Source organism: Notothenia rossii (genome assembly GCF_949606895.1).
Source record: "Notothenia rossii genome assembly, chromosome: 4".
Lineage (NCBI taxonomy): Eukaryota > Metazoa > Chordata > Actinopteri > Perciformes > Nototheniidae > Notothenia > Notothenia rossii.
The window spans coordinates 62,513,512-62,529,385 of record NC_136902.1 but is presented as its reverse complement, the minus strand read 5'-3'; the positions used below and the strand labels follow the sequence as shown (position 1 = coordinate 62,529,385).

Here is a 15,874-nt window from a genome sequence, read left to right as displayed (position 1 = left end):
TGACAAAGGGTCGCCATGACAACGTGGTGATGAGATTTGGATAACTTTCCAGATAAAGACCATCCTGATACTCGAGTTGTGGTTTTCAATAAGTGAAAAAGAAAATTCATAGTAATCACTACCATTTTAATATCTCAAGCATTTGTCCCCAAAAGCTTTCAAATGTAGTAGCAAAACCAGTGATCCAGATCAGGATCATTTTAATTAGGCCTATAATTAAATGATATAATAATACATTTTATTTTTAGAGCGCTTTTCTGAAACCCAAAGACGCTTTATATGCAAGCCTACCTCCAAAGCGTTATACTTCGGAAGTTAAACAAATTATATAAGGCAGTGGATGGCAAAGTACCAGATTTCACACATGAATATGCTTAAAATAGGTTATGGTGTTCCTATCACTGACAATGAAATCATGTAGTATTTCAACTGTAATTTCCTAAAAAGTCAAATGCATTTTGGTGGACGTTCTCATCTTATTTCTAATAGAAACATATTAAATATGACTCAAATGGAGCATATAAACAAGAGAACAAACGTGCAAAAACAAAACTGGTGTTCAAATAACAGATTTTATTTTTATGCATTATCCCGGAGAATTCTTCTGCTGCCAGGAATGAGCCCACTCCTTGCCACTGAAAACAGAATGGAATAATGTTAGTTACAGTTACTGGTTTTGTCTTTCCGAAAAGCATAAACCATGTGTGAAGCAAACATCTTATAACTCAATTTATATAAGTAAATGTTTCATTTACCATTTAGAAAAAGTGAACATAGAAATGAAAACAAATGTTCTAACAAACAATAAAAACAAACAAAAACACATACATTAACAACAATGAAGTTAAACAATCATTTGTTCCTACACTACTTCAGCTGATTCAGAATAACAGCAGTGAAATATATAAGAGGACTGGTGGTAGATTTGGATGTTTTGCATTTGTTAAATATCATGTGTTTGTTCTCCAACATGGGACTACATCAGATGACATGAAGCCAAGTAACTGGAAGATATATACCATACTGGACAGGGCTCCCACTCCACCAACATTTCTGCTTTTCCCTATCAAGAGAAGAAAACAAATCTCTAATTTCGGAAAGACCAAACGCATATTAGCTATTTAGCAAACAATTGTGTTGGAAGTTTGTAAATCATAAAGCACACCCTATGCATTACTTTTATTCCCGTCTAACCTTTCTCATTCTTTCTTTTATTACACTCCTGATGGGGAAAGTTTCTAGGCGAGTGTGGTAGGAGCAATCTGTGAACATCAAAGCAGGTTCCACATACAGTATTAGTCATATTAGAAATAAAATAAATACAACTATGAACACTTAAGTAGCAACCAGACTTGCACGATGAAAAGTGACCACACTGTTATCACTGGTCAAAAGTTACTGTGTACATCATTGAAATGGAACCAAGCTGCTCTCAGTCCTAACATGGGATGCTTGTTTGAATGGCCATACCACTGCTGAGCCTGAAGTGACCAAAGAAAATACTGCACTGCTGCTTCCTTTACTGCTAAGCATTCTCATCACCACCTTATCAACTATGACTGTATGTATTTTAGTCTAATTAGACAATTAAAGCCCTTTGGATTTTTGGATAATGTCTCAGTTATAGTTATTAGTCACAATATAGCATTGTTAACTCACTGAAGAAGCATCAATCACTGCGTTTACATGCACTTTGCTAAAGTACATGTCGATAGATTTATTAGAATACCAATCAATTCGACTCATGCAAATGTTTATAATCAGTCAAAATACTTAATACTGTTAATATACCTGACTTTTTCTTTTTGCGTCTAGGACCAAGTACTGTGTCCCTCACGGACCCTGTCCTGACAGCTGTGGGTTGAAGAAGAAATATTACTATATACATACAGTACACCAAGTTAAGCTTAAACTCAAGTTTCAAAATACATCCCACAAATGCAGCATCACATGATGCAATAGGTGCTAGGTACAGATATTCTTTTGTTATTGCGATTTAATTGAGGTTGATCTATGAAGTCTAGGTGTTTTGTTGTCTTGTCTATATAATTGACTCCATACTTTATGTGTAAGGAATAGTTTGATAAATATTAACATGTTGTGCTGTAACGTGAAATGAATTTAACTTTGATTCAAAAACCTAAGTTTATTCCCCGTATGTTCATTATGGTACAGTGTCGTATCTAAATGCAGTTCTTGAGTATAACGTTTAAATATGCTGCATGACGTTGTTGCATGAGTTGCTTCGAAGTTTACCCCTATGGTCAGGGATTGCTTTAGGTAGACCACAATATTAATGATATCAACCTCTCGTACAATATATGGACATGAGCCAAATCATTTTGATCTAATCGACCTACTGCCCAACGCTACAATGTAAGACCCTTTCTGTGTGTAAACCAAATCACATAGGAGTTTTATTTTGTGATTTATCAAATGTAAAGTAAGCCTGCTGTTGCTTTGCATTTGTGTGAAAAAGGTATAACCATATAGTAACCACATTTCTGTTCAGGAATGAAAGACTGTATTTTTCTAAACGTTTAATATTTATTTAAATCCAAGTACCTAAGGATACACACATACCCAAGTATCCCATTTTCCTTTCATATTTATGAAGTTGTAGGTGAAATTGTTATTTAGATTAAGCTATTGTTGTTATTATTATTTACCTATTGGAACAATCATTATTCCCAAAAATGCAAGAAGTGCAATTAGGTGTTTTGAGATATTGCAGAAGCATGACTTGTCACCTACAATAATCTTTTAGGAAAATATCGGAAAACACTCTTGACTTTTATAAATATAAAAGCTGTAAATCTCAGAGAACAACTGTCACTGTGTGTGCTGTGTGCTCTGCATGTGTGACCATTAAAGAGGGTTTCATCCCTCCGATTCTATCTATCTATCTATTTTATTACCTGGCCCCTCCGTGGTGGTAGCCTGTCTCACATCATCCCGCTGGGGCTGCTCCTCCTGCCCCACCTCTATGATGGTGCACTGCTTCACGGGGGGGGGGGGGGGGGGGGGGGTCTTCAGCACCTCCACCTGCACGGTGCTTGTCTCTGGCACCTGGCTCTCTGTGGTCCCTGCCTCCTGCCAGTTGTTTTCTGGTTCAGATGGGTCACAGGGTGTGAGGTTCAGCGTGACTGTCTCTTCCTCAGGATCTTCCGCAACCCCCTGGCCAGTGGAGTCCTGTGTCCAACCTGAGCAAGTTAAACAAATGTTGGTCTTGACTTGCTTAAGACAAAGAGGTTAACTCATATATCTAGAAATAAGAAATACAGCGTGCTTAAGGTATGTTTCCAGACAGGGTCAAAAATATACTCGTCATGTCATAGGACTGTGTGCAGTCAAAGTTAATAGCAGAGAAATAGTGGTATTTATCCAGTCAACCATTTATGGTTTTATTTTTGCGATATTATTCTTCCGATTTGTGTCTACATTCTCCATGTGATGTGACATGTCAATTTGTCGGTAGACAACATATAGACGTGTGCATGTATGTTCCCTTACATTATTTACTTCCACACATTTTGTTCAGAATTTATGAGACTGACGTAAACGTGTTTTGCATAAGTGCAATCAAATAAGTAGCAAGTCGCTTTGGATAAAAACATAAATGTAATGTAAAGGGACCTCTGGATGCACTGGATAACTGCTTTTGTTTACAACCCGAGAAACATGACCTTAATACAGAACTGCCAAACTGAATATGTGGTCAACTGGGATCGTCTTCATGTATTGTGCTCTTACCATTAACCTCAAAATATTTCTCCCTTTTGGGCGTTGATAAAGGAAACCGTTTAGGAACGGTTTGCTAAAAGGAAATTGCTTAAGGGATGGCTCAAGCCTAAACATACATTTCAGTCATCAAACCTAACTACCTTGACATTAACAACTTTACAACTTTCAATTTGTATACAATGAATGCGCAAGTGGTAGCACAATACCCCAAAATGGTTTTTCAAATTCACGTAAACTTGCCTAACTATTTCCTGATAAATAACAGTTAAATGTCCACAAGTCCCCTCTGCAGAGTAAGCCATGTCTCATTAGGCTACATACTCAGTGTTTAAAAATGTATTTATTGTATGTAGTTTGCTAAAATAATAAACAGTCAAACGTTGTCCATAACCCTAAATATTTTGCAATTACTTTCAACTTTTGTAATACTTTGCAGCTAAAAATAGTGACAGTTAACAGGTAGAAAGGATGTGTGTTAGTTGTCTCACAAAAATATAGTTTGCCAAACCCAAATAAATGGCTCGAATGACTGCTTTCTGGCTGTATCAAAGGATAAATACTGGATCAAGTTGTTGTCCCACAAGATTTGGATGGATTGAAAACAGTCGCTGTAAGTTGTTGTTAACTTAACTGACTTTATTAAATGAGTTGATCCAAACTCATTCCATATAACTGTGTTGGTTATAAGGAAATGTTAAGCTCTCCATTGATACAAACATTTTGTATACACGATACTGTGAACTGTGAAGATATAGTGCAAGCATCTCACCTTCACAAAGGTACTCATAAAAAGTGCCTATCTTGTCAAGGTAATCCTGGGCATAGGCGGTCAGTATGCAGCGAGGGGTTAGGATTTCACATTTGACGTCCTTCTTCCTGGTCTCCTTGCCAAGAAGCAGCACTGGTTTAAAGCAAATGGCATGGAGTTTCTCAAGCTGTAATGACAAAACAATATATTTACTGTTTAAAGAAATGGAAAGGAAACATCAACAACAACTATATAACTACAACTATAACATTACTGATGACAGCATCTACTTGTATGCCATTCATAAACCTAGATGCTGAGTTAAGCTTTTGCAGAATCATGTATTTACCAGGAAGGGTTACACAGTAGAAGCAGAAAATATTTTATAGACAAACACAAAATACAAATAAATCAGTATCCTGAGTCCCAGTTCAAACCCTGATAATCTTAAAGTTAAAGTACAATAAGATACAAATGTGTGACCACTCAACAATTAACAGTTAACACTTACAATGACTATTGCATAATAAAAAATGTAACACAATCCAAGCATAGCTTGACACTGTTGAAATTGAAATTGCGTGCTACGATGTAAAACGTTCCCGTATGTTGTGGCTGCAGTCGTAAGAGTAATATAGAGTAGTAACATACAATTATGTGGTCTTATTAAAGGTGGGGTAGGTAAGTTTCAAAAACCGGCTCGAGATATACTTTGTTATATTCCATGGAATGCTCTTAACATCCCGATAGCAATGAATATCTTAAGTGCTTTGACAACAAATCCATAAAAAAATGTCATCTGTGGAAGCCGTAATACTGTAAAAAGCACGACCAATCATCTGAGCCGGCCCGGCTAAAGTAACTGGATGGCCTACCTGCCTGTCAGCCTTCCATCAGTACACAAACTTATCTCGTGCCCTCATTGGTCATGTGCGCGTTCGTGTGTGTTGGAGGAGGGGCTCTATAAGGAAGTGGCAGATTTTCTCCGGTTGTGTATTTTCAAATTCTAGCGATCTCGAGCCGGTTTGTCAAACTTACATACCCTACCTTTAAGGTCTAAAAGTGTGTACATAAGCAAGTATGGAACACAACATGGAAGTGAAGGAAGTGCTCTGTTTATTTAAATGTGTAGTTAAATTAAAATAGTGTCCCTTGGCTGTGAAAGTTAAGATAAGAGTAGTTTTAAAATTGAAAGAAAAGAGAATATTAAATAATACCTTTGCAATAATATCTATATTTGAAGTTGATATCAAAGTGTATATTGGTTAATAAGATACAAACATCATTAAGAAATAAATGTATATAAAAACAACATTCAACTTGATCCTGGCCCAATATATTGGCAAACAGTCAGGGTCCGTCTGTGTCAGTTCTTTGGTGTCAGCTTGGTGTGTCCGGGCCTTAACATACAGTAAAAAGTTTACATACCAAGACAATGGCTTCATCCTTGATGGAAGCAATGTTGTAGTTCTTCTTCCGTCCTGACATCCAACCCCCTCGCTTCTCATCAAACCTCTTGAGCTTCTTCTCAAGGCGCGGCTTTTTTGGCTGCTCCTTAAGGCAATGTCCACAGATCTTCTGTGCACAAAATAAAATGTTCTGACAGAAGGGACATGTCTTTTTTGTAGACCCACCTGGCATGATTAACACGGGATTACAAACAAACAGACAGACTGACAAACACAGGAAAGTAGAGAAGTACACAGCATAGATAGAAGGGTGAATAAAGAAAGAGATGATAGATATAAGAGAGCTAGATAGGGAGATAGGGAGATAGGTTGAGTTTGGCTCTTAAAAGTGCCGTTGGTTTTATGATGGTGTAGATCAGTGTATGGGTTTGTGGTGTGGGTACGGGAGCTGCAGGAGAGAACAGAAAAAGTGAATTATGTAGTGAAACTAGCTTTTTTAAATGTACATTGTGACGGTTTAACTACTTTAGACAGACTGAGTTCATTTACGTGTTTCCTGTTTCATACGCGTAACAAGCACATGGACGTGGACTATGCCCCTCCCCCCAAACATATATTAAAATGTCGGCCAGCGTTATTACTGTCATGTGTAAAACAAAAGCGATTAAGATAACGTATAACTCACACTTTAACACCGACGTATGTAGCCGTAATTAAGACAAATATTTTTCACACACCACTTATGAGCTGATATAAATGTAGCTAAACTAGTTTAAGCTTATGTTGAACGTGAGCTAGCTAGCTAGCTGCCCGCAAGAATAATTTCACATTAATGTTGCTTTGCTGATTATGGCGAAAGCATTTCTCAGACTTAGAACAGTTCAGTATGTATGATGAACCATGCAAGTAAAGGCTTAAAAAAAAGCCCCAATTATTAAATCTAAGCAAAACATGTATCAGACTTTAGTGACCCAACTTACTTTGTCAGAGGATGGATCGCAATGCTCTGAATGATGTAATTTCCTGTACCGATTATACAATAAAATATTAATATATTTCCTATATTTTGACACGATAACTCTTTAATAACCTAAGTAGCCTACGGACAAAAAAAAAAAAGTATATATTGCCTTATAAAATGCAGAACAGTTTAAACATCTAACATGATAATAATAAATAAAAAATAATGATATCTTAAACCAAAATAAATAAAATGGAAAATTAACCGACAACAACAATTTAACATAAATAAAACAAGGACTAAAACAAGGATAAATTTGACTCAATGTTGTGTAAAGTACCCGTCACGGTTAAAAAATATATATATATTTTTATTTTTTGAAAATAATACAGCTTCCCGAGACACGAAGAGGAGTGAAAGCAATTCTAGAACCCTGAAGGCAAGAGAGACTGAAAAGAGTCAAGGGAAGCTTATAAAAGTTAACAGCATTTAATTACACAAAAGATGCGGTGGTGTACAAAATGAAATGTGCGAGTGGAGGCGCTCTCCACATCCAACGACCGGTCAGTACAGGTCAGGGGGTAGAAGAGATCAATTCTTGGCTTGCTCTTCCTGTTGCCATCTGAGGTCTTCTCCTATTGGCCGGCGTTGTCGGGGGGCGGGTCCAATGCAATTCCTGCCTTTTTCTGTAGCTAAATTGCATCATTCTGGCATCTGTGGTTATTTACACATTATTCAGCGTCAATAAATGAGTGCTAATCCCAGTGTGCTCAGTGTACAACATCACATGTAATTTCACCTTGGTTCAAGGTTTGAAATCGTATGATTCCGCCAAAGGCTAAATGCTAACCGGAAGTGACGCATTTTCAGAATAAAAGTGTTAAGCTAATAGTGAGAACTTCCGGTTTTTCAGAATAAAACAGATTTAAATCAAATAGTGTATTTAATTCAAATTACGCCATATCAACATTGATTTTAATTTCTAACGAGACACGAACAATTCTTCCACTTGAAATGCGTTTAAACTGTGTCAGAGAGATGTTTAATCGGTTCATTTTAATTGGTTAATAATTGGTGTTTAATTCTGGCAACTTCTAATTGTTGGGGGGGGGGGGGCGGCGTTCGATCCAGTTTCGATTCCGTAACCTTGGCGCACTGCCACTCCAACATCCAATCCCGATTTGAAGTTTAATCACGGGGACTGTAGTCCTAAACAATAGCTGGGGATTATGGGTAGTGTAGTGTCTTCGGCCATCCTAAACTCGATGATGCTCGAAATGTCACTTATAGGCCTACGTCTGTTTCCGGTTATTTTTATTTTGAAATTCAGTTCCTGAAGGACGGCAAAAAAGCCCGAGATTATAGAATAAACAAATAAATAAAAACAAGGATAATTGTGTGTTATTGTTGACTAAATAAAAGTGTGTTATTTTGAAAAGAATAACAAATTAGAAGGAAAAATGAGCCCCATTTATTTTCCTCACAGACAGCAACAAAAGTCCGAAATGATACGATTTTAGATAAAAGCAATAATCGTGGCTTGATATTGAGTAAGAACATGTTTTTATGAACCACACAGCTTCCGGTCTTCCTCTAACACGTAATGCCGTGAGACTACCAACAGAAATACATTGCTTTTCAAATCGTGCTGTGCAACACAAAAAAAAAGGGGAAAGACTACCAATAGAAATACATTTCTTTTAAAATCGTGCTGTGCAACACGAAAAAAAGGGGGAAATCGTGTTGGTGAACACGAATCAATAGATTAAAAATCGTGTTGGTGAACACGAAATGCCGTGAGACTGGGTTGATAGATAACCTGATTTAGCAAAATGAACTATTTTCTAGTTCCAACTGTGACAAGAAGTATGATTTGTTATTCACAAGATGGAGGTCAGAAAAATGACAGCCTCATGGGAGTGAAACTAGATGCATAAGAACAAACAAAGGAGTGCTTTGAATTTGCATTTCACAAAATGGCGACTGCCATGTGTTTGTTTGTCAACATGAGGTCAAAACAAGATGGCAACTGATTATTTCAAACTCTGACCTGCAGAAAAATAGTTTTTTCAAGAAGAATGGCTCTCACTGATGAGATCAGTCACAAAGTGGTTGATAGAAATTCAACACAAAAACAACACTTAACTCTTTTTAAAATAACATTTCTATCTAGTTTACTAAGAAAATGGGCTTTATCCTAGGGATTTCTTATCAACGTAATATTTGACTTTAATAGTCATGTGATTATCTGTTGCTGTTTAAACACGCTTTTTTGGGACTAATATGGAGACCTATCAGCGACTATTAACAGACCGTTTTCAAATTTTACGTAATGCTGCTGTAATTCCGATTACCGTAATCCACCTGCAATATCTTAGTTGAAACAGGGCTGCCAACACTCAGGCATTGAGCGTGAGAGTCACGCAATTAACCCATATCTCACGCACTCACGCCACACTTGCCTTTCCTCACGCTAAGTTTTCGTCCAAAAATAAATGTATATAAAAATAAAGTGAAGGAACAGCAAACCGAGCGGTCTACGAAATGAGACGGTCTTCTGGCTTAGTTCAGTGAAGTTGGAACGATATTGGGAGATTCTGATTTCACGGATCAATAACAAATGAACAAAACATTATTCAGACACAAATGACGTCTCCTAAGTACCGTGGTAAGGTTGACAACGAACTACAATCACATTTTGATCAAAAAAAGCCAATACGCGCCTTCATTTCATTTCATTTCAAACCTTTATTTAGACAGATTGGTCCCTTGAGATCATCGATCTCATTTACAAGGGAGACCTGCATCATTTAGTTCCACATGAAACATAAAAACAACATACAAACAACAGAGGATATCATATTTACATATTCAACATTTACAAATACCCAGAGTGTCAGAAAGCATTTCATTTAGACATGCCTTAAATACATTCAGAGAAATAAAAAGGCTCAATTTCAATTTTGCCTGTAGACTGTTCCAAGCAAGTGGAGCTGCGCACATAAAAGCTGTCTTACCTAAGACAGTCCTTACTCTTGGCACATCTAACAAGACTATATCCTGTGATTGCAGACAATAGCTGCTTGCAACTTTCTGCTTTATCAATGAACAGATATAATACGGGAGTTTGCCCAACATAGCTTTATAGATAAAAGTGTACCAGTGACTGAGCCTCCGTACAGTGAGTGATGGTAAACCTGCCTTGGTATACAATGTACAGTGATGAGCAAGTGCTTTACAGTTTGTGACAAATCTCAGAGCACTATGATACGCAGCATCTAGTTTGCTCAGGTAGTTGGCAGGTGCATTCATATACAGCAGATCACCATAGTCCAGCACAGGTAAAAAGGTCACAGTGACTAGCCTTTTCCTGGCCTCAAGTGAGAAACAGGACTTATTCCTGAAAAAGAAACCTAGCCTAACCCTTAGTTTTTTAAGCAGGTTATTGACATGAAGTTTAAAAGAGAGACAGTCATCAAGCAAGATACCAAGGTATTTGTAACAGGCAACAACTTCAAGTTTTGTTCCTTGCGTTGATACAATATCTAAAACAGGCTCTGGTGTCTTTTTAGCTTTTGAAAAGAGCATTATCTTGGTTTTATCCACATTTAAAAGAAGCTTTAGTTCAGAGAGCTGAGTCTGAATAATGTTAAAAACAGCCTGTAATTTAACAACCGCCTCCTGAATGGAGGGACCTGCACAATACATCACGGTATCGTCCGCATAAAAATGTAAAATAGCTTCATCCACATTTTCACCTAAACTGTTGATATATATGGAGAATAAAAGTGGACCTAAAACAGAACCTTGAGGAACACCATTAGCAATGTTTAACCACTCAGAAGACAGCCCATCAAAGTGAACACATTGGGACCTTTCAGAGAGGTAGTTCACAAACCACCCCACTGCATGGCTGGATATGCCAGTACTGAGTAGCCTCTGTTTTAAGACGCAATGATCAACGGTGTCAAACGCTTTGGAAAGGTCAATAAACAGAGCTGCACAACTCTGTTTATTATCTAGCATACTAGTAATATCATTTACCACTTTCATTGTTGCAGTGATGGTGCTATGTTTCTTCCTGAAGCCTGACTGATGTTTAGACAGGATATCATTTATACATAAAAACTCCTTTACTTGTTCACTCACAAGTCGTTCGAGCACCTTAGCCAAAACTGACAATTTAGAGATTGGCCTATAGTTATTTAAAATAGTTGCCTCCCCTCCTTTCAGTAGAGGCAGGACATAAGCAGACTTCCATACTTTAGGAATTGTATTTGTGCTGAGGGAGAGGTTAAAAAGAGAAGTAAGAGGTGGAGCAATAAAATCTGCAGCTATCTTTAAAAAGAAAGGTTCTACGTTGTCCGGGCCAGCCGGTTTCCTAGGATCTAACTTGGATAAAGCTTCATGGACAATACCAACAGTTAAAGGAGTAAAACTGAAAGGGTTTTCCAGACCACATTGTTCAGAGTCAAGGACTGGAGCGTTCACAGAAGCAGAGTCAGTGACAGAATCAAACAGAGAGCCACAAGAGACAAAATGCTTATTAAAGCAATTTAGCATGGTGGCCCTGTCTGATATAATGCCAGATGCTGTGGTGAGGTACGGAGGTAGCTCATTTGGGATATCACCAGTGGAAATCGATTTTATGGCTTTCCAAAATTTCCTAGGATTATTCAGGTTTTCTGTGGTAACTGACAAATAGTACTTTGACTTAGCACTTTTGACATGTGAAGTAAAGCTATTCCTTAGCTGCCTAAAGCGTAGCCATTCTACCTCTGAGCCTGATTTCCTAGCCTTTGCCCAGGCATTGTTTCTCTCATGAAGGAGACTGGACAGTTCAGCAGAAAACCAGGGATTGTTTCGTCCCTTCACTCTAAATTTACGCAGAGGTGCATGTTTATCTATAATTTTTATAAAACCAAGATAAAAATAAGACCATGCAGTTTCTACATCAGCACACAGATCAATTTTTCCCCAATCAAAATCAAACAGATCATGTAAAAAACCCTGCTCCACTAAGTGTTTTTTATCTCTCTTTGTGATGATGCGTGGTTTAACTTTTTGGACCTTAGTGTCCCTAATTGTGGCTACAACACAGTGGTCACTCACATCATTAGCAAATACTCCCACAGATGAGTATTTATATGGAACATTTGTTAAAATGAGATCAATTAAGGAGGATTTATTTGGGGGCTGTATCCAGCTTCCTCCGAGCTGGATACATTACATTGGTCTATATCCGCAGCCTGAGAAGAAACGAGTGCTCAGGGACCGTCTGCAAAGTGCAACTCCGAAAAAAGAGAATACATATTCAATCACTTTTATACAACTTATTACTACCAAACTCACTACACACATCAATAGTGTCATACTACAGCAAGGAGTTTGGAAGAATATGCTTTTGAATACTTTTGGGGAATATTTATAATGTAAAATCTTCAATAAATATGGCTGAATAACTATACTATTAGACTACACAGTATATTTCTACCAAACTCACTATTTGCATTGTTGTTAGCATCTGGTTAGCTTAACGGATATTAAAAGCTGCTTCTAAAACAAGGAGAGGGAGAGCTCTGTCCTGTCAGACTGAGAGATAACTACAGCTCAGTGAGGTAAGGGACTCTCTGTTTAGATAGTTAACTTTAGTCTAGTTATCTCAGTGGGTCTCAAACGTTTTGGTCACCATTTATGAGAATAAATGAAAACAGTTATGAAATACTATATAACAGTAAAGCAAGAATACAGTTTAAAAGGTGAGTGATTTGTAAAATATCCATAAAGAAAAAGAAAATCTGTTTACCGTAAATTCATTTTGCTCTCAAAGTGCACTCGGTTGATGCAATTAACTTCAATATTTAAAAAAAAAAAGGCTTCCCGGCGAGCATGCCCCCTGACCCCCCTAGAGGAGGTGAGGACCCCCCCACTTATAAAATGGCACTTTACCTCTGCTTACACCTATATGCTATTTTATAAAACGAACAAGTCAAATCAAGCAATCTGATTGGTTCTTAGCCGTGATATACTGAGCGTATACCACGGGTAGAATTGTAAGTTACTTTTCACAACAAGTCAGTATCCCTCCGCGTCTGAGAAAAACAGTATACCGTTGGGCTGAATGCTTTTCAAACTGGAACAAGAAAGCAGCGGAGAAGTAACGGGGCAGAAGCCCTCCTTTTTGACGCAGCGGTCCAGACATAGACATCAAACGGCAAAACATATTCAGTGTGCAGTTCCTTTGGCATTAGGGCAGGGATATCTAGATACTTTTGAAGGTTTAACATAATGAATTGTGCTACTTTTAAAGCAAGCAACGATGTTTTCAAATCTGTAATCAAAGAGGTCCGCAAAAACGCTATCGACCAATCAGATTGCTTGATTTGACTTGTCAGTTTTTATAAATATATTTAAATTTCTTCCATTACGAAACAAACTTACAAAGCATAAAATGGAAACATTTAAGATTAACTTCGACCTCCGGGGGGGTCTTACTATAGTATGGAGGAGTGGATTGAGCAGTGCCTATCTCCAGAAAAAAAAGCACCTAAACTACGACATGCAGAGCTACGTGAAGAGCAGGTAGACCGACTGGAAAAGTACCACCATTCAAAATCTTTCTGATGCGGGTCTTGAAACAAAGCAGAGAAATTATGACCGTTAGTGGCCACAGGTGCGAAAGCTCTCTCCAGAGCTACTGGAAGCCCAATCTCGGGGACCGGAGAAAGTGGAGCAATATTCTCGCCACGCCAAGCAACAGCCTCGAACAACCTCAACCTATACAAGTGACCACGTAAGCCATGCTACTGATGCTGGACAGTTTTTCAGTGGGTGCACAATAAACAGCAACATACACATTAATGTAAATAAACAGCCAAATAATGGATCAACGCTCTCTGTCTAATATGTTCGCTTGCTGTTAGTGTTGTTGCATAGCAACCACCTTGCACTATGTTTTGTGCAGAAGGCAACGGAGGGACTATTTTATTTTGAACATCATTATTTACTAATAAAAACTATTTAAATTAGAATGTGTATTTTTCTTTCATATTGCCACACTTGGTAACCGTTTCGGGCCGAACCACGCCCCTTAGCTGTGATATAATGAGCATATACCACGGCCTGTCGTGAGCTATTGCTTAATTATATGCTGTAAACTGATTATCGAGCCTTCATTGTAAGAGTTGCGAGTACACTGTGTATGTGCGTATTCCACTGTAGCGCCCGGTACATTAATGGGAAACCCTAGTTTGTACATGTTCAATACATTTGTAACACTGTACACATGAACGTTTCTTCTTTCGGTTAATAAAAAAAGAAATCTCATTCCAAGCTGAACTCAAATGTTGGCAGCCCTGGTTGAAAACACAACAGTATAACCACTATTTCAGCCATACTGATTTGTTGTCCAAAACTACTTTCAATTTATTGTCCTAAACAATTTTTATCGTCCAAAACGATTTAAAACATTAATAGTAAAAGCATGCAGTGTTAACAAAGAAAGGAAAATAGAATCACCCTTGCTTGCTCTAAAACAACGCCACGTGGTGTGATTCAAATTTAGATATTCAGCATGAAAGTAACAGCTGTTCTCAGGATCTCTTGCTTGCCACAAAACACACAACTCTAATGGTTCTAAATAAGCTATTGAAGAATTCGATATAAATGGCTTCTTCTCACCTGTTGCATTTGGGGTCTTGTGTGTCTTATGGTTAGCAGAATCTCTGTTGAATCTAGCCGGTTCCTCTCCCGGGGTAGCGTATCACGTCGGGGTCACCAACTGAAGAAAACTGTGATGCTCCTCTCGCTCCCAGGAAAGAAACTTAAAATAACGAGACTAATGGAGTCTCTGAAAGGTTTAGAATGGGTACTTTGATAAAGTAACGTGTTAATAGAACAAGCAGAAGGTAATGAAAAGAGAGAGAGAGAAGCTGCAGTTGCCTCTCGCAGTCGCGGCCGTGAAAAAGAGGCCCCACAAAGCTCTGTCACCTGACTATATACATGTATCTCATTTGGCTCCTCCTCTTCAATGGCGGCTGTGGTGACGTAGGGGACCTCCCGCCTCTGGTCTTCATTGTCCGTTATTGCACAGAACAGAGGATACAGACATTGTACATTCAATACATAACTAAACACGCCTATTCTCCTCATATTCTCTTTCATGAATTTTCATTTATTGCATTTTAACGGCTGTAATCGATACTTTAATAATACTGGAAATACTTTACGGCAGTTATCATTTACGGTAGCCCCGGATGTCGTCATACCTACTCACGTCTGTAAACAAATGTATTAAAATAAACTGTACCTTCATTTAATATTCAGCAATAATAATATCTCGACGTCTATAGATGTAATGTTAAAATCAGCAGGTTTTGGTGTGCAACACTCCGTGTACATTCACATTTACATCTCTAGAATGGTGATATTAGTCACATGCTAAATGCTAACCGGAGATGAAGGACTTTCAGAATAAAAGCTTGGCATTAAGATTGTGCGAGAACTTCCGGTTTTTCAGAATAAAACAGCTTTTAAACTGACGGTATGTTTTAAACTAAATTAGGCCATAAAACATTGATTTTAATTTCTAACACCAGCTAATGGTGACCAGCTATACCACTGTGACCACCAGCTTTTACCAGCTAAACCAGCTATCCCGACCAGCTAATGGTGACCAGCTTTTACCAACCAAACCAGCTATCCTGACCAGCTAAAGTGTCCATAGGGCCCTCTAAACCAGCAAACTAATCCAGCCTAATATTGACACACACAAAAAAACCTCCACCCCGCTGCGGGACCCGTGGTGGGACCCCTGAGTCGGACGGTGCGTCTTGGTCACACTTCATATCGGCCGGCTCGGGAAGGAAGAGCACCGGCACTAGGCCGGGCCAGTGGAGGCCCTCCGATGGTGGGTCGCGTTTGCCACTTTTGCTGCTTCTTAATTGAATGAATATAGACATATTTTGTATACAATTGTACTGCAATTTATAGTAAGACTTTTCTAAAATGTTC

General features: G+C 38.2%; 1 protein-coding gene across 3 annotated transcripts; it reads right to left on the bottom strand.

The window, feature by feature from the left end:
* Window positions 1-557: 557 nt before the first annotated feature.
* On the bottom strand, window positions 558-14,809 carry LOC307035557 (uncharacterized protein). 3 transcript variants are annotated; one of them, XM_079675051.1, is made up of 8 exons: window positions 14,543-14,809; window positions 5,921-6,349; window positions 4,514-4,679; window positions 2,919-3,203; window positions 1,792-1,854; window positions 1,195-1,262; window positions 1,020-1,063; window positions 558-635 (listed from the first exon to the last, which is right to left on the bottom strand). In XM_079675051.1, exons 2-8 carry the CDS (start codon window positions 6,131-6,133, stop codon window positions 587-589), a joined length of 888 nt encoding a protein of 295 aa, XP_079531177.1. In that variant the 5' UTR covers window positions 6,134-6,349; window positions 14,543-14,809; the 3' UTR covers window positions 558-586. The 3 variants fall into 3 exon arrangements, with proteins under 3 accessions (XP_079531177.1, XP_079531176.1, XP_079531178.1); XM_079675050.1 differs by lacking the exon at window positions 14,543-14,809 and having other exon boundaries at window positions 5,921-12,710; XM_079675052.1 differs by lacking the exons at window positions 558-635; window positions 1,195-1,262; window positions 14,543-14,809 and having other exon boundaries at window positions 690-1,063; window positions 5,921-12,712.
* Window positions 14,810-15,874: the final 1,065 nt, after the last annotated feature.

Excerpts from the sequence above, each read along its gene's own strand:
- LOC307035557 (XM_079675051.1), bottom strand. The coding sequence starts at position 6,133 with ATGCCAGGTGGGTCTACAAAAAAGACATGTCCCTTCTGTCAGAACATT. Across the intron at positions 1,263-1,791 it reads ACGCAAAAAGAAAAAGTCAG|ATTGCTCCTACCACACTCGC; the intron begins GTATATTAACAG and ends TGATGTTCACAG. Across the intron at positions 1,064-1,194 it reads TAAAAGAAAGAATGAGAAAG|GGAAAAGCAGAAATGTTGGT; the intron begins GTTAGACGGGAA and ends TTCTCTTGATAG.